Below are 26,246 nucleotides of genomic sequence, written 5' to 3' on the forward strand. Positions count from 1 at the left end.
TTGCTCAAATTATTTGTAATACTGTAACCCTGTATTTATCTTGGATTGGGGATATAAAGTTACATTTGAAAATATGTTCAGTTCAATTCTTGCCAGTCTGTCTCACCATCAACGGAAAACAGTTTAACATGTTGGCTGCCAAAGTGGTACATTGTAGTGATGAGTGAGTGTCTCGTGAGGCTACGAGGATACAAAGTACCACTGACAGGTTTTGTTACATGACTTTCCCTGCCAGGCTGACAGACCGCTGAGCTGTTTTCACCTTGCTAGTATACTGCTGTGGCATCGCAGAAAATCCTACATGTTTGGTTTCTAAATTATAGTTTTTATCTTTTATTAGTCTTATCTCCCTTTATTAGCAATATGTGAGTATTTGTCCAACTAGTTTAGCCATGCTCTTTTGTGTGCAAGGTTAGGTAACTCTCAAGCTCTGTCGGGAAACCTGTTAATGGTTTTCTGTGGTTTCTCATTTCACTCCATGGTTATACTTACCTTATCAGTATGTATGTATGTATGTATGTTCAGTCCATCAGCGATTCTGCTGGTGGGATCCTCAACAGCTCTGCCATCAGCTGTCATAGATGGCCTAGGCATCACTGAAGAGGCGTACTAGGGAAAATGAGGAGTAAGGTAGTTTCCCGTTCCTTTCCTCACCGAGCCAGAAGTTGCTATTTCATATCAGTCTGCCAAGCCCACTGAAATGCATGCACCATCCGACCCTATGAGCAATATTTTCACACCATTCATAGCAGGGACTGGCTGCAGAAGGAATGGTATTACTAGTATCACTCATACCTCAGTCACTTTCATTTCGTCAAAGCCAAGAATAAAGCTGAGACAGATCAATGAAAGTAACAAAATTGCTCTAGCCCATACCAGAAGATATAGTGCACTGTAAACATTAGGTCCCGCCAGCAAAGGCACGACCTTATCAGTAGACCACACCAATTCCTTCCAAATCCATGCACCCATACCAGATGCTTAACCCAATAAATTTAGCATAAACATGATCATATTTGCATTTTCTAAATTGACAACATTGATTTACAACATAACAAGGAGTAAACAGAAAATAATTTATAAGTCATATAACAAAACCCCCGTGGTCTCAGAAGAAACATGTTCAAGAAAAATATTGATTTATTTGTAAAATTTCAACATAGAAAATAATAAATCACACTTTTTACAATATCTACAGTACTTGAGTTGATGTAGGCTTTTGTGGTCTATAAGTTTGCCTCAAGAATATTTGCTGCAGGGTAGGTGAAACATGGCACCATCACTTCACAATCGTACTATAGAACAATGAGTGCCTTGGAGTTGTAGTGTTGAGCACTAGTAAACAAATTATGGTGCAGTCTGTTGGCTACAATGATTACTTTCAAGCTATGCAAGCTTCTAGTACCACTAGATTGCACCACTCTGGACATCTAGCCAAAACCATACAGTGACCTTTTCTGTGGGGCCACGGCAGTACCTCAGGGTGCTAGGAATTTTTCTTGTATTCAGTACGTATATTGAACACTTACGTGAAATATCACTTCAAATATTGTTTTACTTCTGATTTAATATATGCACAGTAGAAAGAAAGCTTCGGCCACCGGGACATTTCTAGCTTTGTGTCCTGGCAGTCAACGTGTTAACAGAATTTCTTGAAACTTGGTATTTAAGTTCAGGGATATCCGGAAAGTGCTCTAGGCTATATATTACTTGATTAAAATAGAGTAGCATAGTCATATTTCTTGGATTGAAAAACCGCATTATAAAAGTTATGTAAAATATAATTTTCAAACTTTTATGTTTTATCCACTTGTACCTTACTAGTAATAAAGAGAGATATTTGTGATTATCACATTTTCACAAACTTTCAGATATCTATGGAAATATCATTTTTATCTAAAAAGTAAACATAACAGTTATGAAAAAATCTATTTTTGAATAATTTTGTTGAATGCAGTTTTACTGTACAAGCTGTAATAATGAAGACATTCACGAATCATCATCAGTGACAAAGAAGTGACAATGAATCTTGAATCATTTGATGGTGATGATTGACTAAACAAATAAATGGTAGAAAATTTATTCTTTAAGCTTTCTGTGCTTCATTATATTTTTGTTTCTGATTTCCCAGTGGTCAGCTTGAAATCAAATAAAAATGGTAAACTGAATAATCAAGTGGATAGAATAGCTATTAGCAGAGTAAGAAAATTCCCAAACAGGACAGCATCCATTTACTCATTCAAATATACAAAAGAATTATAGTCTAGCTGGTTTTTATCAGTGGGTAAGAGGGAACTCTATATACAGCAGTTCTGAATATGATGTTATGTTGTAAATTATTAAGATGCTTGTGAAACTCAGCTCAATAAATCTAGTCCATTTACAACAAGTATTTACTAACTACTGTATTCAACCTCATTTCAAAATCAAATGACAGGTAGGATATACAAGATTGTTACAAGGTGAGATTAAAACTCAGAACCTCTATTAAATTTGTTTATTGTGAACAATTTAAGGTAACAAAAATCAAATTTAAGGATAACATTTTTTTGTTTTTTCTTACTGACTGCCTTTCATAATTACTAAACCTTGTGTTAATTTACCCTTTGCATAATGTAGTTGCTATTTGTGAATTGTTTAAATGTATATACTGTAAAATGCTTAAATTTTAGAAAATTAAATATTTTTGTAGAAAGTTATTTTAAGGCAGTAGTCCTGTGTATGTGCCAATACTGAGTGTTTGTTAAATACTTGACAGTGATACTATATGCCTCAATGTGTAAGACTGTAAACCTCTTCCAAGACTAGAATGTTTTATATATTTCAACTTCACCCAATGTGTACCTGAAATGCTTTAAATGTCAGTTGGCTGTTGATTATAAACATAAAAAAGTAACTTTATAAATATATTTAATAAATATTACTATACATCTGTATGAAAGCCTTTTTAATTAGCAAAAGTTATTTGCATGTTTTGAATTCAATCTAAATTTAAGAATGCTAATTCTATACGTCTTTGCAATTTTACCGAGGCAGTGACATGGCAGTGGAGAGCTTTGATCTTGACATCTTATATCTTTCTTTAAAATATACACAATAATTACAGCAAATGTTGCTGCTGTTAAACTTCACAGCATCATAAAAACTACCATTTTGTTATAAAATATATACAAAAAAATAGAGGAACATACTAAAAGAAAGCACTTCCATATTAATATATTAATGCAGTAGAAAATGGTAGTAGTGTGGACATCTTTAGTTTTTGTTAATATCTGATATCAACATTTTTATGGCACAGAAGATGAAGAAGAACAGCATCCAGAAATCACATTCTATTCTTCATGATGAGTCCACTTAAACACACATCTTGAATAATCTTTTCCAAGAGTTTTTAATGTGCTAAGTCTAAACTTTCTCCAGATCAGCAGTTTGTTTCCTATAGTGTCTGGAATTAACTGGAATTAACTGCACACGCTAATATCCATTTTTCATTCATGAACTTGAAATGGTCACCAAGTTCTAACCGTGGCGTCTACGGAGGCGCCTTCGACCTCCTGGTCTGTATTTGGTAATTTGTCGTGCAGGGACTTCAATCGGTATTTCAAAATCTGATTTTCTTCGCCTTATACAAACAGCACAGCGGCTGACACGAGTCTGTAAGAATCCAGCTTTGAGCGTTTGTTGTCTCGGTCTCCTGAACATCTCATATTCTTCTATGGTTGCTAACCAGTATGAATAAGCCGTGCTAAATAAGTGACAACGGCCCAAACCATGACATTCTAGGAACGGGGTTGCCCTAAATTCTTCTAGGCAAGATCCTGGTGACACCAGAGACTGGCCACTACCTTGTGCACCTGCATCTGTGTGCTGAAATGATAGAACAGTAAGCATGAATAAACAGTAAGAAAATATTTTCCCTTTTTAGAATGCTGGAGACAGGGTTGGTTGATTCAAATCACTGATTTTATCATGATTATTTCTTAAATCATGATGTGATTTTTTAAATGCCAGTCTAACAATGAACAAGCATAATGAAGTAGGGCAATATGATAAAAAAAGAAAATCTAAATTTATGACAGCAGGTGTGGAAAGAGATTCTTTCCCCCCCCCCTTTTACTTTTGGTACAGAGCAAGTTGGCCGTGCAGTTAAGTGCGCGCAGCTGTGAGCTTGCATTTGAACCCCACTGTTGGCAGCCCTGAAGATGGTTTTCCCTGGTTTCCCATTTTCACACCAGGCAAATGCTGGTGCTGTACCTTAATTAAAGCCATGGCCACTTCCTTCCTACTCACAGCCTTTTCCTATCCCATGCTTGTCATGAGACCTATCTGTGTTGGTGCGACATAAAGCTACTTGTGAGAAAAAAATCTACTTTTGGTGCAGTTCATTCAAGATAGGAAAAGGTATCAGTTAAGGGTGTGTACTGAGCCCTTTTTTATTTAACATCTATGGAGAATGAGGAAAGCAATAAAAACTGGCATGGTGGTATCAAAATAGGTTGAAAAATGATAACCTGACGTATGTTGATGACACCATATTATAGTTTTCTCATAACTTGAAATGCTCAGACTTCTTCGCAGAGTTGAAAAGGTAAGTAAAGTAATGAGTTGACAGATTAATAGAGAGAATGTCCGACTCGTTGGCTGAATGGTCAGCGTACTGGCCTTCGGTTCAGAGGGTCCCGGGTTCGATTCCCGGCCGGGTCGGGGATTTTAACCTTCATTGGTTAATTCCAATGGCCCGGGGGCTGGGTGTATGTGCTGTCCCCAACATCCCTGCAACTCACACACCACACATAACACTATCCTCCACCACAATAACATGCAGTTACCTACACATGGCAGACGCCGCCCATCCTCATCGGAGGGTCTGCCTTACAAGGGCTGCACTCGGCTAGAAATAGCCACACAAAATTATAATAGAGAGAATCAACGAGTCAAACTGGTTCAAAAATATGAAACATAGAAACAACTTGCAGGTAGTGGATAAATGTGCTTATCTATGTAAGCTCACTTATTACAAACACTGGTGGCTGCACTGTCAAAATAAACTGCTTACAAGAATAGGGAAGAATCGTGATATTACCATTGCCATCCTATAGGCATCTGAATGTTGGATGCAGAAAAAGATAGATCTTCAGTATATTAATGTGTTTGAAATGTTCTTTTGGAGGCGGATACTAGGAATTTTTGCAAGCTGAGTAGCTCCGATGGTAGAGCACTAGCCTTCTGAGCCCAATTTGGCAGGTTCAATCCCAGCTCAGTCCAGTGGTATTTGAAGGTGTTCAAATACATCGGCCTTGTGTCATTAGATTTACTGGCATGTGAAAGAACTCCTGCAGGACAAAATTCGGCACCTCATTGTCTTGGAAACTGCAAAAGTAGTTAGTGGGACGTAAAATCAATAACATAATTTATTATTATGATACTAGAATTCCATGAACTGTTAAGATAACCAATCAGTCAATACTTGGTGAATTGCAGATCAAAATGCAGCTGAATTCCATAGTTGAGCAATGAATTGTGAGGTATTTTGGGCACATTATTAGGAAGGGTAGATTTGGAAATCGTATCCTGCAAGGGATGGTTGAAAGCTCATGAGACCGTGGAAAATCTCCAACAAGATATATCGACCAAATTAAACACACTGCAAATGTTCCATTACAACACTGCATTAGAATAGTGGAAAATAGAGCTTGTATGGCACAACATTAAAAGTAGGATTTTTTTAAAATGTCCAAATTTTACGCTACTCAAATCAGATGATTGACAAAGAAGAATTAAAGCAAAATTGTCAATTTATTTAGTAGATAACATTTAAAAAGAGACCACTCAATATGCTGCATTCTTAGTGTATGGTGAAAGTGGCCATGGCTGATTTGCTTATTATATTTTATGAACTCTGACCTGTTGTGATAATGAAAAAGAAAAAACATTAAACATATCATCCCTGGAAAGGCAAAGTATCGTAAGCAACATTTTTGTCAAAATTGAGGTAAAAACTTTATATGTCAGTTGGACTCCTCTGCACATGCTGGCAAAGTATTGTAAGTGTCAAACATATCTAGAGGGTAAAAACAATGTTTAAAAAAAAAAAATCATAACCGCCATCAGTAATATACAGAACACCAGGTTATCATAAGCACCTTAAGTGCCTGAGTTAGAATCTTGTAATTTGCGTACAGATTATCATAAGCGACAAGTTTTAATTCTGGAAGGAACGTGAGATGCATCAGTTTCATTGTTCGTGACTGCTGTTGGTCATTGCTGTAGTACATGTTCTGTAACTGCCTCAAATCAATTTGGCACATGAAACATAAGGCACAGCCTGCTGGCGGACCTATTGCACATTGATTGACAGGTAGTATATTAGTGGAATGCAGAAGAGGGGCGGGAAGGGAAGAGAAGGAGCTGCTTCTTGTACCTTAAGGCCACAGCCGCTGCCTTCCCAATACTAGCCCTTTCCCATCCATCCGTTGCCAAAGACCTTCAATGTATTAGTGCATTAAACAAGTAGGAAAAAAATAGTAGAGCAGAGACAGCATGAGACTGAAGAAACTTTATTTGGTGCACTAGGAAAAACATGGAAAGGGAAAAAAGTGTGTAACGGATGGTTAAGATTTTGCTGAACAATCAAGAATTTTACATTCTTCTGAAAACACCTCCATCAATATCTAAATTACAACCTGTGTCAGGAGAGAGGATTGGTTTCCAAGGAAGTTGTATCAGTTGAGAAGTGCTGTAAAACAGTTAGGCTTTAACTGGAAAAAGATTAGTAATAATGGAAGGGTTTTAATCAAGGTTGCCTATACTGCGTCAACTAGAAAGACCCTGCACCAGGCCTCTCTGGAGGCCACATGACATGACAGTAGTTATCTTGTGAATTAATTTGTGAGTGAGTTGCTGTGGAAACAGAGTGCACTTCTGAAGACTGATGGATGATATCCAACAAGGAGATTAGCCGAAGAGGACGAAATTCCACCTCAAAACAACCAAACCAAGTGAGGGAGAAAATTTATGATCATCCTTCTCTTGTGTGGGAAAAAAAGTATCAAAATCTGGCTGTACCTTGTACTAAAAAACTGTTTACCAACAATGTTCCACAACAAGTATCTAAACCTTACTTACGACTCCAAACACATTGATCTACCCTCTAAAATATAACTGCTACAAAAGCTATAGTAAGAAGACCACTTTGTTAAACAATGCGCTCAGTGCTGACTGACATTTATGACTTTAAAATAAGTTCCTTTTCGCTATGATTAAATAAATACATAACATAATATGAAAATAAGGTGAAAAATTTATTTCTGGAGCAGAATAAAAACCAAAACTTCCAAAACTGTAAGTATTCAACTCGCTAATAGTTTTTATCCTCTCCTGTGAAATTCATATTTTGTTGCTTACAATACCTTCCCTTTTTGAGGGACGATATACAGTGTTAGAGTTACTACTATATCTGCTACCTGGTGGGACAAACTCTGATGAAGGTATGTATACCTACCATTAGGAAGCTGTATCCAGTCCACAGGACATCCCAGTCCCCTGGACATGATGGTATACTAATACTTTGACTGTGTACTGCAATCACACGGGTTGGAGCTTCACACACAATGCACCTAGAAATAGAAATAATTCTTAATTACTTTCAGAATGAGCCAACAAGGATATTAGCTCAAGAGGACAAAATTCAACAACACAACCCGCTATTCCCCTATAAAAGGGGAATGAACAATATAGAGGTAATAATAATAATAATAATAATAAATATCAAAGCATTCAATCACTTTAGGCCTTTCCAATCATAAAAGTACCGTTTTTTTCCCCCCATTGGGGCAGTGGGTTCATCAGTTGGATTGCTAGCTGCCTCTGTGGATCAGTGGTAGAATGTCGGCCTCCGGATCCCAAGATAGTAGGTTCAAACCCAGCAGAGGTAGTTGGATTTTTGAAGGATGGAAAAAAGTCCATTTGACACTCCATGTCGGCATGTAAAAGAACTCTGGTGACACATTTGGTGTTTACGGAATAAAATTCATTAATCTCAGCCATAGACACCCAAGAGAGTTTTGGTTTACTCGGTCTGCCATCCAGTGGGCCTAGAGTAAAATGGAATGTCGAAATTGATGAGCAGACAGCCAGATGGCATCAAATTGAAATGTCTGCACACGGTAGCTGAGGCCATATGATTATTATTGTTAGATGGATTGCTACATCTTTCCAAGCTGCTGGTGGCTAGTGTGCCATTGAGACACAACTGCAAGTGAGATAGGTACCTCCACGCTGGTAATGTCACACTTGAAAAGGCCTAAAGAGCCATCTAGCTGGCTTATGTGCCATTTTTCATGTTACAATTTGCTGTCATCTAAGAGCGAAGCAGAATTTTAATTTTGTAAGGTATTTGCAGAGTACACCACCAGGGGTCTTTAACAAGCCCATAATTATGATACAGTTTGCTACGATTTTTTTCCCTGCCCTTCAATAATTGGCAACCTTAGCCAGGATTGAATCCACACTCTTTGGATCACAAGTTGGACACACTACCTATGATCCACTGAGGTAGCTTTCCCTACATGTTACTTGATATTGGAATAAAGTACCCAAAAACTGTTTTAACAATTCATATTTATGTACCATCATCATCTAGCACAAGTTTCAGTCACTGGCTGCATTATTTGGAATATAAACCTTTGCATTGTTTCCTGTCATTCCACCAGCTCTCCATCAGCACTGTTCTAGTCTTCTCCTCTCTTCTCAGCACAGTCCTTTGGTTCCTTTAGCCATCTGTCTCTCTGTCTTCCCATCAGCCAATTACCCCACTCAAACTCTATCATGTGCATTCTTTCTGGGTATCCTCGAGTCCTCCATTCACTTGATATATCCATACCATCTTGGTTGACATTTCTCTATTCTATCTTGTAAGGGTTCCTAATTCTCATTTCTCACTCTGTTGCACGTTGTACTTATCCTGCTCCTCAAGGATTTATTATGATTATTATTAGAGCAGAACCTTGTTAATCCAGACTAATAGGGGGATAAGTTGACCAGATTAAGGGACGTGCAAATGAACTGAAATATTTGTCCCTATGAGAATCAATATCTATATCATTAACTGAAATAACCAAAAAGAACAGTAGAAACTGCATTAAAACTCCATTTAGAGGAAGAAAACAGTTAAAGGGCATAGGCCTAAAACAATTATTCATTATGTTATGGCATCTTGGAAATCTGGGAAGACTTGCTGAAAATGTGTGCCTAACTTTACCATTGTTTCCATGGCAGCTTGAATTTCAGTTTCTCAAACGTAGTTCATCATCTTGCTCTATGGACTTTCTAATTCGCTTCGATTCCCATTTTGTAAATTTTAGCACAAATGTCAGCAGCTCACTTTCTGTTCTTGATACCAGAGACAGTTTATTATTACTAATTTTTTATTATTATTTTTGGGATTAGAATAGATAGATAGAAAGATTTATTTATCACCAACACATTATTTTCCCAATTAAAGATGATTCAATAAAACATAATATACAACAAATAAATAACACTAATTTCCTAAAATAATAACCAATACCACACTTTCTTCGTACCAATCCTCACATACAGTTTAGAGACATGTACCCTACTAAACAAAGACTTCAGTAGAATTCAAGCAACTGAAATGACATTCATTAGGACCATGAACCAAACAACCAGAAAGGACAAGATTAGAAATGAAGTGAATAGGAAAGTAGCTGGTATTGAGGTTCCTATTATCGGTGTCATAAAGAAACGCAGACTTCAGTGGTATGGGCACGTAATGAGAATGAACAGGGAAAGACCTGCCAGAAAATATTTCGACTTTAATCTCGTAGGAAGAAGACCACAGGGAAGACCAAGAAAATGTTGGATAGAGACTGTAAGATCAGATGTGGAGGAGAGAGGATACAAATGGGAGGATGTACTGGATCAGAAGATGTATGAAGACAGAAGGAGATGGCGAGCGCTTGTACACCACACCCGGGAACCTGGAGTTGGGAAATGATGATGATGATGATGATGAATAACCAAGTTCAAACTAAATCTAGAGACCTTTATATGTGCATATTTAAAACACTTTAAATAAATAAATAAATAAATAAATAAATAAATAAATAAATAAATAAATCCAAATCTCCTTAAATAATTTACATTATTAAAATACATCTAGAAACATTTACATATTTTACAGAGAGGGCCTTACATTCATGATGTCATTAGGGCACGTCTGATTTTAGATGGGGGTGAGTGGAAAAGATCCACTGATTCACCCTCCTCATTGAGTGAAATAGAAATACTCTTGTGTTTGTGGCTCTGCCCAGAAAAGGGTGTACTGAATGACAAAATGATAACATATTAAAATTCAGAAAAATACTGTACTGTACAAGAATGAGATGCATTTAAGGGGTGTTTGAAAGACCTATCTGGCCAATGTCAAATAAACCAAGTTTATGTTCCTTCATCTTTGGGACCAATGAAGATAAGACTCTGAAATTTTTACAGCTAACTTTTGCATATTATTTGTGTATGCTGAAGCATAATTAAGAAATAAGATACAAAAAAATCAAAGATATTCTTTTTTTTAAAGATGCAATTTTTTATACAAAATGTAAATTCAAACCCCTAACTTAATGTCTATGCAAATCTATGCTATAATTATGCTTCAGTAGGGTTAGTAAGAAATAATAAAGCAGATCACAAAGTTTTGTGTAGCTATCACAAGTAGTTTTTCTGTTACAGAAACATTAAGTGTAAAAAAGTCATTTTGAGAAAAAAAGTTTAAAATGTAAAATTACAGCTTATAAATCTCATATTTTATCTTGTATTGGCTCAACACAACTAAGGTTAAGTTATAAGTAGGTTCCCACCTTCCAATACTTATCCATTTCTATATAATAGTTTTATTAATTACATAATATAAACCAGCTTAATCTCTAGGACATGTTTCGTTCTGATTATGGAACGTCTTCAGCTAAAAGATTTGACAAAATGGCAAGACAATTAAAACACATTGATAGTTATGATGATACAGTAGCTAAAAGATTTGACAAAATGGCACGAAAATTAAAACACACATGATAGTTATGATAAAATAAAATGTTCATTCATGTTGGTTAAAAATTTCAACAAGTCAGTGTCCAAGTGACAAAGTAAAATCGGTGATAAGGTTCTTCTTTATGTTGGGGACGTGTATATTTGTTAATCTTGAAGATAAAATTAGAGATATACAAGATTTTCTTAACGTATAGTTATCGGGGGAACTCTCGATAAAACAACCGTAGTTGAAGTTGAGTTGCGGTTGGACTATTAAAATGAGTCTGAAATGAGAAAAGAATGAGTAAAAAGGGGGGGTTATTTTAAGGAGAAAACCTTGTAAAAATGTATGTTCGTGAGAATAAAGGATAATGGAGTTGATTACCTTATAGTCAATCGTGTCGTATTTGATGTCCTCCCTTACGCCGTGTCGTTAACTGACTGAGTTCTGTGTACGTATGTGAGGCACTTGCGGTGGGCGGGGAATATCGGAAGAAGAGGTAGATGAAGTCAGGAAAGCGGGTGAAATGTTGTGTAGGGTGGAGCTAACTGAGGAGTGGCGCTGTGATAGGCTAGGGGAAATGGAAGGAAAAGTAGGGGGAATATTGTGTAGGGTGGAGCTAATTGGAAGAAGGTGTGTTGGTTGTTTTTTGGGATCCTTTTTGATGGTTTTTCTAGATGAATCTAATTTGGTAGCCTCTTCTAATAATATATTGATATTTTCCATGATTTCGTTAATATTCTGGCTAGGATTTCGTTTCTGATCAATCTCAATATAGATATTTTCAAGAATATTCATTAATTTGCCTTTGTTTAACGTTCGTAGAATGGTCAAGTCTCTTTCTATCGATGTAAAACTGTGTCTATATTCGGTCATATGAAGACTCATGGCCGAGTACTTCCTATGTTTTTCAGCATTAATATGTTCTTGATATCTTATTAAGAAATTACGGCCTGTTTGTCCGATATAAGAATTGGCACAATTTGAGCATTTAAGCCTATATATCCCCGAATTTAAATTTTACTCATTCTTTTCTCATTTCAGACTCATTTTAATAGTCGAACCGCAACTCAACTTCAACTATGGTTGTTTTATCAAGAGTTCCCTCGATAACTATACGTTAAGAAAATCTTGTATATCTCTAATTTTATCTTCAAGATTAACAAATATACACGTCCCCAACATAAAGAAGAACCTTATCACCGATTTTACTTCGTCACTTGGACACTGACTTGTTGAAATTTTTAACCAACATGAATGAACATTTCATTTTATCATAACTATTATGTGTGTTTTAATTTTCGTGCCATTTTGTCAAATCTTTTAGCTACTGTATCATCATAACTATCAGTGTGTTTTAATTGTCTTGCCATTTTGTCAAATCTTTTAGCTGAAGACGTTCCATAATCAGAATGAAACATGTCCTAGAGATTAAGCTGGTTTATATTATGTAATTAATAAAACTATTATATAGAAATGGATAAGTATTCGAAGGTGGGAATCTATTTATAACTTAACCTTAGTTAAAATGTAAAATGACAATAATTCACTCATATTTTATATGAAGACTCAAAATCACCCAGCACCACAGACAGGATCCTCACACTTGCACCCTTCCTTCTCCAATAACATTTTCCTTTAGCCTGACCTTGCTTCTTTGGTGGTTAACTTGGCTGCATGATGTGCTTTTGCAATTCTTAATTTGTCTGAATGTTGCAGTCCCGTAATGGTATGACAGTGAGGGTTAATCGTGAGATGTATTATCATTGTTATTATTCCCATGTTCCCATCATTAAATGTTAACACTGCATCACTGACTCCCCATTTCAAAGTTTTTAACCCCATAAATACCTTCTCAGGCACTCGAGTCCAGATAATATTGTTGAGCTCATTACAATTCTGAGTATTGAGCTCATGTAGAAACATTCTGAGGTCTGGATAAGCTAAGTCCATGTAGATTGGCTTTATGATAACAGCTTCAGTAATAGAATTATGTTCAAAATACTCTACTCTACTGAATGCAAAAACCACAGCCTTCTATGCGGAGAAATTTCAAAGATATCCATATACAAAGAAAGTGGGTCCAAACTAGCTTGACAGATATTCAAGTAATGTTATAAAATTAAAAATTAAATACTTCTAAAGGTCTCACAGAGATAAATTGTATACCACTTTACTCAGGAAAATATAATATTGTAAGACATATATTGTAAAATGTCAAAAAATTCACGTTTTTGTCTTTCAAACCCCACTTAACGCAACAACTTAATAACTGATTGCAGTATGTATCCACAACAATGGGCAAAAATCTTCAGCACCACACAGCTATGCGGCTATTGATTTCCAGCTTCTTTTAAAACTTTGCATTCTGCGTTTTGTAACAGATTTTTCTTTTTCCTGCATTTTTTTCCGTTCTTATGTCCAGATTAAGCAAAGTCTGGCTTACCGGGGTTTTACTGTGTTATTATTCTTCCAAGCCGGATAACTCTGTTGGGATCCTTTTCTCCTTTTGTGTTTGTCATGTGTTCCTGATCATTTGGCTTTCTTTTTGTCCTACACTGCCCACATCAAGACTGAAGATCTATCAAGATGGCTCCTCAATGAGTGATGATGTCCGCCCTCTTGATGAAGCTGGGAAGCGGAAACAAGCTTGTCAGTAGCTGAGAAGAGGTGGATAATCAAGAACTGGGGTTGATGAGTAAAGAGCCTATCAATTTAAAGATGACAGTGTAGAAAGATGTGGAGATTGTCATCGTAATATTGTGTTTTTATGTTTGTCCTAGTCTCGTGTCTCTGTTGCTTCCTCTTCCCAAACTGGCTTGCCATTGTGTTTGTCCTATTTTATGTTTCTTTTCTTGTTCCTTCTATCTGTATATGACTAAGTACCATGTAAAGCAACCATGATGCACCCCATGTAGAATGGGTTAGGAAGTGTAGAAATGACTTAGCCAGATGGTTGCCTTGGGAGCTGCCCTGTTTATACCACTACCTGAATGATCAATTTATTATTTATCATACAATCTTCCTGCAACAGCTGCAGGTTGCCCAAAGACAGAGAGTACCTTAACAACAATAATGGATGTGGATACAACAGATAATGTATGATGTTAAATGTAGGCAATCGAGTGAGGCATGTCAAACATTTATTTGAGGTCTGCAAGCATGGTTCTTGAAGATCATGATGGACTTCTTGAGTGTGGTAATCGCGATGTTATAGATAAAATCTCGATTCCGCCCAAAGGTGTTGCAGAAGTTGACAAAAAATGTAGGTATGATTCCTCTAGCACCTAACATCAATCCGATTACAGAAATGGATGAGATCGTATATTTTTGCTTATAGAAGTCCACGGTTTCTTCATAAATTCTTCTTTTCTCTGCATCAACCTCTTCCAGCTGGTTTTCGTTGGTCTCAAATCTAATTGTTGGATCAATGATGAAACCTTCAGAACAGGATGGCTTAAAAGCAATAATGTCAATGCGTTGGTTGCTTCCTCTGTTGGAGAGACCATGTTACTTTTTCATAGACATTATAATCTTGTCCTCTCAGAGCATTAGCTATCATTAATCTAGCTACATTATGACGTGAGGTGCGTAGTAATTCACCATGTGGACAGGCACAAAAGTATTATCACTCCAAGGAAATTTAAGAGCCCATTTGTCTCTTCCATGCTTGCCTGGTGGCCATGATTGTTAAGGCGTTGAAGTCTAAATGGTCTGACACCATGGTTAGCCAGTTCCAGTTCTGTTGGTCGAAAAAAATTTCACCGTCAGAATGTTGACCGGCAGGGTAGAGGAGGTGGTGGTATGCAATTTCTAATCACTAGATTGCATGCCAAAAGCCTGGATTAAATTCCAAACCTCTCTGCAGTGTTCATATGGAATGAGAGCATATAACGCTGTTGATGGTGATTCGCTTGTTGGATGAGGACATTAAGCCTTAAGCAGACCCCTTGGTGCTATTCGACAGGAGCAGGCTATGTGCCGGCACTGGTTTTCACCCTCTCCCTTCCTACTATCATATACCACGTTATTCATTTCATCTCATTAACTCCTCTGATAAGGTTGATGTCAGGAAGGGCATCTGGTCATAAAAACCTGCCATGACAGATTCATCTCACCTCAAACCCGACCCCGTAAAGAAACGGAACAAGGGTTGGACAAACAAACCATTTGTCTCTTCTATGTCCACAACTCTGTTTCAACACGTTTGTATGACACTATCATCGTAATTTTAATTTCCATACAACTACTTCCACTGTCAAACTCGTATAATCTTAGTCAATCTTCATACACTTCATTTTTTTCATCCAAGGTGCACTTACCTGCTTTCTTACAAAACATGAACTGCTGCTGCTACTACTACAGCCAGCCTGTACATAATCAATCAGTGAATCAATCAATCAATCAATCAATCAATCAATCAATCAATCAATCAATCAATCAATCAACCAGTCAATCAATATTTTGCTGCTCCAGTTTCCCAGGTGCGGTGTTCAAGCGCTAGCCACTTCTTCCTGTCAAAGTATAGTTTCTGTTCCTCTATGTCTCCCACTTGATATTCCTCTTGCTGACCTCCGATTTCACTGTGTTTATTCATCGATTTCTTGCCCTCCCTACTGGCCACTCCCCTTTCACTTCTCTTTCAAAGTAATTCCTTGCTGTTCTCGTTCTGACCATCCTCATAACGTGTTCAAATAATTGTAGCCTGACTCTTCTTAAAAACTCAGTAACAGGTATTCTGATATTTGCTTCATTTCTAATCTTGTCTTTCCTGGTCTTTTCGTTCATTATTCTAATGAATGTAATTTCTGTTGACTGGATTTTACTATTAGGTTTGTTCTGTAGGGTACCAATCAATCAATCAATCAATCAATCAATCAATCAATCAATCAATCAATCAATCATCTGCATTTAGAGCTCTCACACAGTTGGCAGATTCCATATCAGTTGTTTAAGTAGCCTTTTCTTACACGATTTCAAAGAACTTGGAAATTTATTGAACATTTTCCTTGATAAATTATTCCAGTCCCTTATTGCTCAACCTATAAATGAATATTTGCCCCAAATTGCCTCTTGAATTCCAGCTTTATCATCATATGATCTTTCCTACTTTTACAAGCACCACTCAAGCTTATTTGTCTACTAATGCCATTCCACGCCATCTTTCCACTGACAGATTTGAACATACTGCTTAGCTAAACAGATCATCTCCTTACTCCTAAGTCTTCCCAGCCCAAATTTGCTATGGTTTTTGCAACACTACTCTTTTGTCAAAAATCACCAAGAACAAATCATAATGCTTTTCTTTGGATCTTTTCCAGTTCTCGTATCAAGTAATCCTAGTGTTGGTCCCATACACTGGAACCACCCTCATAACCATGTAAAGAAATCTGTATCCTTTCTTTACAATCTCGTTAATGTGATTACCTCAATGAAGATAATTTCTTATATTAATACCTATGTACTTACAGTGTTCCCCATGATTATTATCTCCCCATCAATACAGTAATTAAAATTGAGAGGACTTTTCCCCTTGGTGAAACTTACAAGCTGACTTCTTATCCCATTTACCATCATACCATTGTCCGACTCGTTGGCTGAATGGTCAGCGTACTGGCCTTCGGTTCAGAGGGTCCCAGGTTCGATTCCCGGCCAGGTCGGGGATTTTAACCTTCATTGGTTAATTCCAATGACCTGGGGGCTGGGTGTTTGTGCTGTCCCCAACATCCCTGCAACTCACACACCACACATAACACTATCCTCTACCACAATAACACGCAGTTACCTACTCATGGCAGATGCCGCCCACCCTCATCAGAGGATCTGCCTTACAATTGCTGCACTCGGCTAGAAATAGTCACACAAAATTTTTAAAAAATCATACAATTGTCTGCTGTTCATCTTCCAACATTGTTGAGGTCTTTTTCTAGTTGCTCACAATCCTGTAGTCCAACTCTTTGGCTGAATGGTCAGTGTATTGGCCTTTGGTTGAGAGGATCCTGGGTTCGATTTCCAGCTGGGTCAGGGATTTTAATCTTCATAGGTTAATTATAATTATAATCTATCAGTTTCATGTCCGTATTGATACTTGGTATTCACAATCACAAAGAATGGGTACCGTCCACCTAATCATTACTTTATTATGTCTTTACAAGACATCCTTGCAACTCACACACCACACATAATACTATCCTCCACCACAATAACACGTAATTACCTACACATGACAGATGTTGCCCACCCTCATCGGAGGGGTTGCCTTACAAGGGCTGCACTCGGCTAGAAATAGCTACATGAAATTATTATTATTACAATCCTGTAACTTATTTATTACTCTATACAGTATAACATCATCCACAAATAGCCTTATCTATGATTCCAGTTCTTTATTCATATTATTTATATACATAAGAAAGCATAAAGGTCCAATCAATCAATCAATCAATCAATCAATCAATAATCAATTTCCCGCTCCAGTTTCCCTAGGTGTGGTGTTCGAGCACTAGCCACTTCTTCCTATCAAAGTAATCATTACAGGATCAGATAAGGCTTCACCTCCTCTAATTCTTCGAGTTCTTTTTTATAGAAATTTAGCCACCCATTCAACCATTCTTTTGTCTAGTCCAATAGCCCTTATTTTCATCAGTATTCTCCCATAATCTAATTAAAACGAACTTCAAAGCGTGGGTGGATCTGCGAGAACTACCAGTTTTCTTGTAAGATGACGTAAAGGATTTGTGCACTGATTAGTGTCTTTTGCTCATATATTAAATATCATACCTTGAAATGTATTTCTGAATATCTCTGGAATTGACAGGAGTCATCATCATCGGCAGTGGCTCGGCAGTGCTGAGCCAGTAGCTGTAGTCACTTCTGCTGGCGTAGTCGCACACGTTGTTCAGATTACAGAACAAGAATGGCATCGTAGAGAACCTAACAAGACAGCTACCAGGAGCACCTGTTACATAAAGAGAATCATAGTATTAATTATCATGTCTTCTCATTGTTTGCTCAGTACAGTATTTCCTTTAACCTGATTGGTGAGACTAATAAACATTATAATTGAAAAATGAAGTTGAGATGTGTATAGTAGTAATTAAGTTTCTGAAGTACTGAATAAATTAGCAAATCTTTCTGCTATAGTATGAAACAGAAAGAAAAATAGTATAGTTTAAACAGAAAGAAAAATAGTATAGTTTAATTATACGCTGATGAGCAACTGAAGTAGAGACACTTGGTTAAGAGTGTCTGGCACCCAGCTTCCTCTGATGACGATGGAGATGCGGCAAGGCATGGACTCCATAACACATCGGGAGTGTTGGGGAACCATACTTATCCATAGCCACTTCACAGCTCCCATAATGCGAGGAAATTGGGTGCACGTCTTTCTCAATAGCATCCCAGATGTGTTCAATAGGACTGAGGTTGGATGACTTTGGGGGTCAGGCAAGTATCCACATGTCCGTAGAGTATTCATCAGGCCCATTGGGAGCGATGATCCAGGCAGTTCCATATCTCCAACAGCGTGCTGGAGATGAACAAATGGGTTGGCACGATTTGAGAGAAGGTTCAAGTATCACTCATTGGTGAGGGACGTTGGCAGCCAGGAGTCCCACTTCATCCCTTGTGAACAGTCTCCATATGAGGACAGCTGCACCACAGACCTAAACTTCTTGCAACACATTTATACCATACCATCAGCGTGTACTGTCTGGTTCCTCGAATCATCTGTCCAGGCTTTGGGAGTTCAATGGTGATGATACTTTGCCCATGTTCATCTTTGTGGCTTGCGATGGATGGTGAGCGCAGGTAGACTAATGAGATGGCAGCTTCGTTACCCCATTTTAAGATGATGGTCTGGGGGTATGGTTAATCACACTCTGTTGTTATTCAGCATTGAATTCACTAGAGATCTGCTGCACTGTGGACCGTATGCCCACTCTTACCATCTGAGCTAGGCACCTACGACCGATGTCATCAACACATTGTACATCACAGCTGTTGACCTTGACGGCAATTGTTTTGCTCTAATCAAGAACTCACAGTACACTCGTGATGCAATGATTCTTGGATAGACTAGTGCTTGCATGAATTCAGAGATGGAATAACCTGCAAGTCTGACCCTGACAATCTGGCCACGATCAAATGTGCAGAGTTCAAGCCAATGACCTAGATGTTAGGCCCCTTTAAACAAGAAGCATCATCAAATGTGCAGAGATAGTCTTACTCATTCCATGCCCAACTATTACTGACACGGCCAGTACGAGGTCTGAAGACACTTCAGTCACACGCCATGCCAAACTATTACATTCAGCGGGCCATCCACATCGCCATTTCACCTAAATGTCAGCTATCTCTAATTCGGTTGCTCATTAGTGTATTTTCAAAATGTTATCCAACACAACAGCCTTCATATTTATTTCCTCATTACCATAAATTTTTAAAAAAATATGTGTATTAGGAAATATTGAGATCATTAACTTAATAATATGTCCTCCCATCTTGAAACAATATTTCTGTAACCTCCGACTTGGTAATATGTTTAGAGACATTAAACCAATTATTTGTGACCAAAACTGTTCTGAGTATTTGACTGGGTTCATTATCAGGCATTAAATTTAACAAAGATCTTAACGTATACAATATGGGTTTATTTGTTTTTCCAAAAGAATCAAACTCAAGAAGGATATAATTTTAATTTTATAAAATAAGTAAAAAATGTGGTCATTGAACATATTATGTCAAGTAAATGTTTTAATACAAAACTAAAATGATACTATATTACCCAATACTGTATCTGCCTTGGTGGATCAATGATAAAGTTTCCTCCTCAAGATCATGAGTTTTGATCCAAATTAAGTTACAAGATTTTTGACCATTTTTTAGACATCGACTAACTCTGTGCTACAAATTTTTGGTGGTGCAATCAGCCTTAGGAACTGTCCAGAGGAGTTACACTTTCACTGCCAGACAGCAGCACAATCACAACTCCTATACAGTTTCTAGCTAGGTAGTTGATGCTGCTCTATCTTTGATCAAATGAGGTAGCTTGATTGATGTCATATGGCCTCCGGAAAGCCCTGATGAAAGTGTTTCTACTTGATGCCCAAACCTGTGCATCTGGATGTGGGATGATTATGATAATGAGGTAGGGAGAGGGTGAAACCTGGTGTTAGCACATATTCTGCTCCTTTCAAATAACCTTAAGGGGTCTGCTCAGTGCTTAACATTTTCATCCAATGGAAGAATCACCATCAACAACGTCCATATGCCCTCTCTCCATATGAATCCCCCTGTGGGTGGGGGCAGTAGAATAATATTCACAGCATCCCCTGCCTGTTGTAAGAGGCAACTAAAAGGGGCCCAGGGGCTCTTTAACTTTGGAGCTTGTGTTGGTGATCACAGGGCCTTTAGCCGAGTCCTGGAATTTTTTCCACTTACTTGTGCCAGGATCCTCACTTTCATTAATCCCATCTGACCTCCCTTGGTCAACTCTTGTTTTTTTCTGACCCCAACGGTATTAGGTTTCCATGGCCTAGGGAGTCTTTCATTTTTTCCACTTACTTGTACCAGGATCCTCACTTTCATTAATCCCATCTGACCTCCCTTGGTCAACTCTTGTTTTTTTCTGACCCCAACGGTATTAGGTTTCCATGGCCTAGGAAGTCTTTCATTTTCACACCCTTCGTAGCCCTTGCCTTTCTTTGACTGATACCTTCATTTTTCAAAGTGTCGGACCCTTTCCATTTTTATTCTCTGATTAGTATTAATGGAGGATGGTTGCCTAGTTGAACTTCCACTTAAAAATAATAATCACCACCTCACCATATGAATACAATGGAAGGGTCTGGAATTGAACGCAGGCTTTTGATATGCAATCTAATAATAAGAAATTGTACGAGACTACCTCTCCTACCCTGCCAGACAACATTCTCAAAATGGAAGGAGTCAGACCATAATGATCATGGCCACCAGGTGGGCAGCACGTAGCTGACAAAGGATTAAAATGTAGTTCATTCTTGGCAAGGGAGGTGTATGATCATACTAACAACTTGACTTTAAACACAAGATAAACAGAAGACAGCAACCGTGGTATGTCCTCCAAACGTGTGAACCCAGTGTCCCTTTCTACTGAATGTGCCGGTGTACAGTGGTCACTAGTTAAAAACTTGCTCCAAGGTTGAACAGCGATCATATGTGGAAACTGCGGTTCTTTGCGATATCAAACTGCTGAGGCCTTCAAATATAAACAAATAGGGCTGATTACAGAAACGGTGTTTAGACGATGTCTACGGTTAAACAATGTAATTTGTATTATCATGTTGAGATGATTCCAGGAAGAAAGGTTAGTCCAACGGCTTCTTTGTAGGTTGCCCGCTGTGGAATCACAGTAATTCATTTGAAATGTACAGGGAGGTAGAGCTTAAAATAAGATTTTGTTTTTAAAGAGACTTGTTTCTTGAGACTGACAAAGGGCAATCCAGTAACTGTCAACTTGAATACAATTCTTGGCAACCGATATATTTTATTATACATGGGGTAATATTCATGGAATTATAGGTCACTTTGACTACATACATGTCAGACTTACTTGTCCCAATTGTCAGACATCAACTGGGAGGGATTCACTTTTATTTACTGCCAAGTAAGCACACATAATAGTGAAAACTAAAAAGTAGGTTGTATGTGGTTTTTATTTATATATATAGAATTGTCACACTAATTCAGATAAGTTTTTGGCAACTATGAGATAGGAAAAGGCAAGTGGTGGTGATCATGGTAATTATTGTTTAAAGAGGAGGACTGGGGAAAAAGAGCCGTGGCCATAATAACAGCCCTAGTATTTGCCTGGTGTAAAAATAGGGAAACTATGGAAAACAATCTTCAGGGCTGCCGATGATGTTTTTCAAACCTACGATCTCCAGACTACAAGCTACATCTATATGGCCCGTTCAACACATTCAGTTACACTTTACTATTGTTTCATCTTCCCTTCGTCGAAGCTATTTACAAGTAAATTACACTCACCGTACCAACGCTATAATCAAAGCTACACTTCCCCGTATGGTGGCTTGTCGCTTTAGTGTCGATACTATTGTGAAATTTAATTTCCACCAAAAGTGATATTCTTATCTGTGGGCAAATCATGCTCATGCTTAGCCATATTTCAGTAATGTGTAGGAAGACAAACAGCTGACTGGCGTTCGGTGCGTGCACCGACGAATTTCATTGGTTGAGACAAGCAAAGAGCTACATGAAAGATACTTCTATCTTTATTTTCAAACCAACATTGAAACTTTAAACAATGTCTAGTTAAACAACGGCTGAACATTGTTTATGCAGTGGAAAATCGTGTTCGATTTAGACGTTCTTTAGGTAGACGTTGTCTAAGGCTTAAAACTAGTCATCGTTTCTGCAATTGGCCCATAGTAACTGTTGAACAGTCACACAGGTGTCAGTGACCATTATCGAAAAGTGCTTAACAGAAAACAAATACTGTTCAGAAATTATCTATGTACATGGGTATTTCTGTGTTGACATGTTCCGAATTTTACAACAGGACTTGCAGATGTGCACGATTTGTGTGCATAAAAAGACAATGATTTCTATTTAATTATCTTTCCATTATTCTTTGTTATTCGCTCCTAAACCCAAAAGCATTTGGTGCTAGCACTGAGGAGCACAATGCAGTGGAATTCAATGGATATAATGGATTTACATTGCTGCTGCTTTATTGGAAGATATAATACAGTTGCCGTGACTTATAAAGTGATCCTCTTATACTGTCTTTCCTCATTGCTAACAAAGAATTATCATCATCATTCCCACATGTCCAGACATCTGCAGTTCCTCCTCATTTTAATGTAACTCTCCAACCCTTCTCAGGCTTCACTCGGCTCCATTGCTGTTCCTAACTCAGACAATTGCTTATAATCTGGGTCTTCCTTGACCCTATTTGTGATTCTACTGTTTATTTTGGCATTCTTTCTACATTCATATGCTTGACAAATTATGTTCAAACCATCTCAGTCTATTTTTTTTACATTTTATAACTCATCTTTACTATATCTCTCTCTTTTCTTAGATTTTTCATTTCTGAAAGATATATTCAATTTTAATTTTCCTTTGTTACTTGCCAGGTCTCAACCACATGTTGTAATAGACTACCATACTAACCATGAACATTATACCTTAATCTTTTATTGGTCTGTATCTTTATTCCACATTCTGTGACAGAAAACCCTCTCAAGGTCTCTCCCACAGCAGCTTTCCATATCCTGTCTTGAGATTTTTGTCTCTGATATAGCTCTCTTGTCCTTTGTCAACCACATGATCTTCCCTCTTGTTGAATATTTTTGTTAGTTCTTGAACCTGTTATAATTTCCTAAATCACATTATAATTTACAGGTTGGTTCATTGCTGAAGCTTCATTTGCAGCATCACTGTTTTCATCCATCATTATTACAGATGGTAAAAGTGACTTCTCTGTCTTGGTCTGATTTAAATTTCCAACTGTCTTGTTTTGCATATTTGTGTCTTGATTCAACTACAGCATTTAAAATGCATTTCCAGGCCAAGTGGTTCAGATGGTAGAGCGCTAGTCTTCTGAGCCTAACTTGCAGGTTTGATCCCAGCTCAGTCTGGTAGTATATGAATGTGCTCAAATATGTTAGTCTTGTTTCGGTAATTGTATTGGCATGTAAAATAACTCTTGCAGGAAAATTCTGGCACCTTGGTGTCCCCAAAACCATAAAATTAGTTAGTAGAACGTAAAAAACCAATAACAATATTATATTAAAATGCATTGCTTGTACCATTTTTATTTTCAGTATCTTTCTGTACCAAACTTACTAACACCGAGCTCGATAGCTGCAGTCGCTTAAGTGCGGCCAATATCCAGTAATTGGGAGATAGTGGGTTCGAGCCCCACTGTTGGCAGCCCTGAAGATGGTTTTCCGTTGTTTCCCATTTTCATACCAGGCAAATGCCGGGGCTGTACCTTAATTAAGGCCATGGCCGCTTCCTTCAAATTCCTAGGCCTTTCCTATGCCATCGTTGCTGTAAGACATATCTGTGCCAGTGCGACGTAAAGAAAAAAAAAACTTACTAAAATTCAACTGCTGAACTTCCATTTCTAAAACCAAACTGATCTTCGTGTATTTGCATTTCTACTCTTTCTGGAATTATTCTTCCTAGTATTTTGGCAACATGTGATGTAAAGGTGATTCTTGTATAACTATTACGTACCTTATTATCTCCTTCCTGCAAACAGCTATTACAAGCTATCACACCAGGACGGCCAAGTAAGTGGTTCACGTAAATGGAGGAAAGGAATCTGATTCACAGCTGTAAATTCCCTATTCCTATCAGCACCTCCATAGCATGGATTAAATACAGTAGTTTGAATACTATGATGGACCAGTGTGTCAAGAACCAGAATACGTGCAATCCAGAGAAATGGCAAGAGTAGTCTGGCTTCTCTGTTGAATGGTCAGCAGACTGGTCTCGGGTTCGATTCCCGGCCGGGCTTAGGATTTTAACTGTGTATGGTTAATTCTTCTAGTCTGGGGACTGGGTGTTTCTGTTTGTCTCAGTGTACTTCTCTTCACATACTACACTACTAACCACCACAGAAACATGCAAATACATTCCTCCACATAGAGTTGGCACCAGGAAGGGCACCCAGCCATGAAACTGCACCAAATCCATACCAGATGCTAACCCCAATAAACTGGGATTAAGACCAGGAAGAATAAGAAATTTTAAGATTAAAAAATAAGTGTCTAACTCCCTAGCTTCTTCAACAAAGTCAAGCAGATGTCCACACCTGCATGGGGACAGACCAGTATCAGCACCAGCACGATCTCTACGATAGATATGTAAGGTCAGAATTTACTTTTGCTCCTCCCTTAAGCATTCTTTGTTATCCCTGATTCATGATATCCAAATGTTTTCTTAAGCATGGCTGTTATACTTAACAATATTGATATATCTTCAGTCAGACAACTTTGATCAAGAAAATCAGCCTGTGTCACTGCAGGCACACTCATTGAGGATGAGTTTTATTTAAATCAAAACTGGAAGGATGAGTGGTTGGGATCACCTGATCACTCTCTGGGTCCTGCAAAGAAGCCAAAGGGTTTTGACCTCCCAAGAAAGCTCTGATGCAGCCTCAGCAGGCTTAGAACTGAACACGGTTGTGGAGCTGGATCAGCTCAGCAGTGTGCAACTGTGGTCTGGAAGAGAAGAAAATGAAAGCTGCCCTCTGTGTTCCTACCTTGGAAGTGCTAATGACCTGTTCATTTGCACCTCTGATGCCATTGGATGGCTGCAGAATGCAGACTTTCATGTGTAGTTTTGTAGTTTTACCTATCCTATGTGATCACCATACAATTAAATAAATAAATTCAAAGGTTAGTTATTCTATCTCCCTACTTATACCTAGTATTCTTTCTTCCTGAACCATGTGTTTCCCATAATCAATGATATCTGTATACAATAAAATAGAAATTTATTATGAACAAAGTGTATTTATTAATAATGTTCTAGAATTTAGTACTGCATGATGCAACAAGTATTTGGATATAATCATAGATAATAAATTTCGTATTATTCCATATTGAAGAGCAATATAATGTAAAATAAAAGCTAAAGGTTTCGACTTATTCACTTGTTTTACATTGCATTACATTTTACACTTGTTTTACATTATTTGGATATATGTTTATCAAAACAGAGAATTTACATAGACAAGAATGTCAAGATGGTGTCTTGGGAAGAAGTTGGTAAAATTCAGTAAATCAGAACTAAATAAAGGTATAATCATGTAATGAAAAAAAAATCTGAGAGTACAAATATAAACCCATTAGGTTTCTCTTTTCAGTCTGCATTTGTCTTGTGTTCCTTGCCTTCTGCTACCTATATAAAGCCTATGAAATCAACTTTATCCTGGGTCTATACTTCCCACAAGAGGATGTTTGATGAAAAAGGAGGCATGCCTCCCTGTTGAAGCTAGCAAATAAAAATGAACTCATGTAAGCTGATTTAAAAGAACAGAGCTGAAGAGAAGGAAGATGTTCCCTCTGTTGTGTATGTTCCAATCTTACTTTCAAGATACCAGTCTTTAATGTTTGTAAAGATATAATTCGGGGTGGTTTGAGTTTTATTTCTTTATTTAGGACTGTACTCACAAATTTTT

General features: G+C 37.6%; 1 protein-coding gene across 1 annotated transcript in view; it reads right to left on the reverse strand.

Moving 5' to 3' along the window:
- Nucleotides 1-2,482: 2,482 nt before the first annotated feature.
- Nucleotides 2,483-26,246, reverse strand: part of LOC136877597 (collagen alpha-5(IV) chain) — a 570,940-nt gene continuing 547,176 nt past the window's right edge. Inside the window, exons 32-34 of the mRNA XM_067151761.2 lie at nucleotides 17,828-18,005; nucleotides 7,502-7,616; nucleotides 2,483-3,867 (exon numbers count right to left, since the gene is read on the reverse strand). Of these exons, the coding sequence (XP_067007862.2) occupies nucleotides 3,520-3,867; nucleotides 7,502-7,616; nucleotides 17,828-18,005 (641 nt within the window). The 3' untranslated portion in view covers nucleotides 2,483-3,519. The remainder of the gene's footprint in view (nucleotides 3,868-7,501; nucleotides 7,617-17,827; nucleotides 18,006-26,246) is intronic.

The sequence above is a fragment of the Anabrus simplex genome, chromosome 7 (assembly GCF_040414725.1).
Source record: "Anabrus simplex isolate iqAnaSimp1 chromosome 7, ASM4041472v1, whole genome shotgun sequence".
Taxonomy (NCBI): domain Eukaryota; kingdom Metazoa; phylum Arthropoda; class Insecta; order Orthoptera; family Tettigoniidae; genus Anabrus; species Anabrus simplex.